Source organism: Trifolium pratense, linkage group LG5, assembly GCF_020283565.1.
Source record: "Trifolium pratense cultivar HEN17-A07 linkage group LG5, ARS_RC_1.1, whole genome shotgun sequence".
Classification (NCBI taxonomy): Eukaryota; Viridiplantae; Streptophyta; class Magnoliopsida; order Fabales; family Fabaceae; genus Trifolium; species Trifolium pratense.
Window position 1 is genome coordinate 50847146 of NC_060063.1, and position 4566 is coordinate 50851711.

Consider the following 4566-nt stretch of genomic DNA (forward strand, 5'->3'; position numbering starts at 1 on the left):
CTAAAATTGAATTTTCGAAATTTGAGGCTTTGCCCGGAAAATTTTTTGGGGCTTGGATTAGTAACTCGGGGGTATTATGGGATATTACCATGCCCTCGGAAGCGAAAAATTTTGAGCGGAAGGGCCACTTTGTTTTTCAAGGGCAGAACCTAGAGCTTGTGTGGGGGGGGAAAAATTGTGAAATTTTTCTAAGTCCACAATTTTGTGAAAAATGAGCATGCTTTGATGAAATGATCATAGGTGGGTCAAAGTTTGATTATAGGATTGTATTTGGAAAGAAAAACTTGAAACTTGCGACGCAAGAAAAACTCGATTATTTTGTCGAGATATTTTCGTAAAATTTTTAGGTTGTTTACAAGTGTTTTGGTAGTGTATGAAAGTGTCCTTTGAAGTTTAAAACCATAGAGAGCAATGGTATGCTTTGAAAATGAAAATTTGTGGGAGAATGCCTTGATTTCTCAATTCTGGACGAACTGTGCAGGGGCATTTTCGTCCATTTAAAATTGTTTCAGTTCCCTCAAAACTTAACCATTTGATCCGTCTTTTCGAGACGAAGAGTTTGGCGTATGGTTCGTCTCGAGTGGACAAGAGTTGAATTAGTTATGGTCATTTTAGTTTGAAAACTATTTTGTCGAAAATGTGTTTGTTTTGTGAAAAATAGTGTATTTAACTTCGGGAATTTTTAATCACTATGGGGAGGACTCGGAAATAATATCCGAGAGTGTTAGGAAGTGCCTTAGACACCTCTAGACCTTTGTTGATAGGTTTAGTTTCGTTAAGATATTTTGGGAGAAACTTATGCTTTGTCCGCTCACTATTTTAGGAAGCACGTAACGGTAGAATAGAGCGAACGTTGTGGTTTTTGATTGGAAGCTTGCCGAGGTAAGGGCACCTTCTATTTATGCCTTACTTCCGACAATAACATGTGTTGTTTTGGCTTGTTGTTTATGCACTGGTTGTGAGTGCTTTGTATGGTTGCGTTATGTATTCTCGTAATGAGTTATGTTGAATACATATTGGTTGTTTACATATTATGCGAATATGTATGTTGGAATGTTTGAGATTACATATTAATGATAATATGTAAGTTGTTGCATTAGTATATGTAGAGAAGGCGTATGCTCATGCATTCATAGTGGGTATTTGATCTGAGTGATTGTACCCGGTGATACTCCCGCCTTTAAGTGAGCCGGTATTTGATCTGAGTGATTGTACCCGCCGTTAATGGAGCCGGTATTTGATCTGAGTGATTGTACTCGGGGTATTCCACCAATTGAGTAGGTGTTTGATCTGAGTGATTGCACCCGGTGTTATCCCACCGTTTGATTCCGGAATCCATGCATGTGACGATCCTGTGACGGGGTGTCACACTCATTCATTAGAGGTTTTGCATTAGGTTATGTGTGCACTTTATTCATTGTTCTTGGTGTTGAGAATTATGTTAAATGATTACTCGCTTTCCGTTTTGGTACTTGGTATTTGGTATGTATATTTGTTTCAGTTGGTGACCCTTGCTTTGTATGTGATAAATGAACGGGTTATCCCCCACCTTAGATGACGGAGAGCCTAGCGAGACTGTGGGTCGTGTGGATGGCGAGGACTTCGTGGACTATCCCGGAGTGTAGAGAGTAGCGCTTGTTAGGCTACATTTTTGGTTAGGCTTAGGGCCTAGTTGTTTTTTGGATGACTGTATGTCTTATACATTTATACTCAGACATGTTTAGTGCCTTTTGGCCTTGTGATATATTCGGTTCATAACTCGTGTCTTTTGGTTGATGAACTTAATGTATCCGCTGTTTGTAAATTATTCAGGTACACACTTTGCTTCGAGGAAGCCCTGTAATATAATGTGTTGATGTTATATTTATATTCCATTGAATGATGAATTGTCGAGATAGCTAAGGGCGTTCACGCGCGCCATTTTTATTTAGCGTGTTGTTTTAAAAAAAAAAAAAAAAAATAATACCCCTTTTTATGCTTTGAAAAATGGGGTGTTACACAAACAATAATTTTTGGCGTTGCGTTGGTATCAAATGAAACCACGGAGACGTATAAGTGAGTGTTGAATTGTTTTTTGGAGTGTATGGAAAATAACCGCCCAAAAGTTGTGGTGACAGATGGAGATGGGGCTATGAGGGAGGCTATAAAAGAGGTTTTCCCCGATTCGACCCATCGGTTATGTGTCTGGCATTTGAATAAGAATGCAGGTGAGAATGTGAAGAATTCAGGTTTTTTGAAGGGATTTAAAAAAGTCATGTTCTCAAAATTTTCAAAGGATGATTTTGAAGAGTTTTGGTCAGAGATGATTAAAGAAAATGGAGTTGAAGGACATCCTTGGGTTATCAAAACCTACGAGAACAAGTTACTATGGGCAACTGCATAACTGCGGGATAAGTTTTTTGGACGTATAAGAACTACGTCTCAATGTGAAGCAATCAATGCAATAATAAAGAGTTATGTCAAAAAGAAAGGATGCATCTTTGAATTTATGCAAAATTTTGAGCAGGCTCTAAGAGGCTACAGAAAAAATGAACTTGTTGAAGATTTTAAGTCAAAGTTTTCAGAACCTGTGTTGACAACTCAACTGCGTTTGATTGAGAGCTATGCCGCTAAAATCTATACAGCGGAGATTTTCAAAGAAGTGAAAGAAGAAATTATGAAGGCCGGTGAATTGATTGTTAAGCATAAAAAGGAAATTGGAGATACAAAGTTTTATACATTGACTAAATATTGTCGGGATGTGTATGAAAGAACAGTTGTTTACGATGGTGATACATTCCAATGTTCGTGCCGGTTGTTTGATTCTCGTGGATTTCCTTGTTCTCATATTTTTCATGTGATGGAGGAAGAACATGTTGATCACATTCCTAGCACTTTGGTATTGTCGCGATGGACCAAGGATGCTAAAATTGATTATTTGAACATGGTGGATGTTAATGATCCAGTTGATTCCGATGTGATTGAGCTTGCCCGTTTTGGTGCATATTGTTCTGTTTTGACAACATTTTGCAAAGAAGCTTCTAAAAAGAATGGTGTGTATGGGGACATTATGGATGACCTCATGAATTTTTTAAAAAAAATATTGCAGTGTTGAGGATCCTATTGGAACACAAAAGTCAGTTGTTGGTGATCCTATCCCGGTTCAGAGTAAAGGTGCTCCAAAGAAAAAAAAAAAAATGACACAAAAGCTCTCAGGCATTGTACACATTGCAAGAGTACAACTCATAATGCGAGGACTTGTTCGGTAATTTTAATAACTCTTGATTGTTTATCTTTCGAATCATATAATATGTTTTATTAATTATATTGTTTTTATATTTGTAGTAAAATTATTATTTATTGTTATAAACAGGACAAAAAGAGAGAAAAAAAGTTGCAATGCTGAAAGTAGTGTGCAAGACAAATTTTCAGAGCTACCGGAAGACCGTTGTGAAAGTAGTGTGCATAAGAAAAAGAAATGTTCAGAGCAACCGAAAGATCGTTGTGAAAGTAGTGTGCAACAGAAAAAGAAATGTTCAAAGCAACCGAAAGATTGTAATGAAAGGAGTGTGCAGAAGCAAAAGAAATTTTCAGTGCAACCGAAAGACTGTGGCGCTAATGTGTCAACACCAACACATGTTGATGTTACAAGTGCGACCGGGAAATTCACTCTGATGTATGGATTTCAACCTATGATTCCTATGTTACACCCGATTATGCAACAGATGCACGTACCATCAGTACAACATGTTCCACCTGTACAACATGCAACTTCTATACCACATGTACCACATGTATACCAAGTTTATGGAATGAATGTTGGTGCAAATTCAACTTCGTGTTATGGTCTGTTACAACAGGTGGTGAAATCTGCTGATCAACAACAATGAGTAATTCTTTATATATTAAATGTTTTGGATGTACTATGTGATTGAATTTGAGATTTGGGATGTAATGTTTATTATATTTTGAAACTAAGTTTATTGTTTTTAATGTACTGTTACATTGAGATTGAATATTGGGATGTAATTTTGGAATGATTTGAACCAGAATTTATTGTTTTTAAGGTACTGTTAAATTATGATTGAATTTTGGGACTTAATGTTTGTTATTACTGTTACTGAAACCATCTGCTAAAGGAGCAAAAATTAAAATAAAAAAAGCAGAGCATATATTGAAGCAGGCCATCTAAGTATTTGTGTTATTTATATGCGCGAAAGAATAATGAATTAATTGATCTGGTGCAGTGGTTAGGGCGTTTAACATGGAAAGACCTGGCAGGAGTTCGAATCTTGTTGGTGTCTTTTTTCACATTATTATTTCCAATTTTATGTTTTAATTATTTCATTTTGTATGATTTGTAAAGTTGTAGTTAATTTGATATTTAAATTTATTTTATATTAATAGACATATATCAGTGATTTTTAAATTTTAAATAAGTAATTACTTCTTATTGAAAATTTAACTCGTACTGAACATCGATTTCAATTAGGAACCGATAACCCTAACCTTAGACTTAGGTGCTTGGTCCGGTTTCGATTAAGAACTACTAGCCTTATCTTTTGATCTAACATATATCGGTGAGTT

General features: G+C 36.0%; 1 protein-coding gene across 1 annotated transcript; it reads left to right on the forward strand.

Annotated features, from left to right (window-relative positions):
- Positions 1–2083: 2083 nt before the first annotated feature.
- LOC123886854 (protein FAR1-RELATED SEQUENCE 5-like) lies at positions 2084–3869 on the forward strand. Its single transcript, XM_045936130.1, has 4 exons — positions 2084–2371; positions 2507–3036; positions 3089–3244; positions 3353–3869. The coding sequence occupies exons 1-4, from the start codon at positions 2084–2086 to the stop codon at positions 3867–3869; spliced, it is 1491 nt and encodes a 496-aa protein (XP_045792086.1).
- The last annotated feature ends 697 nt before the right edge of the window (positions 3870–4566 follow it).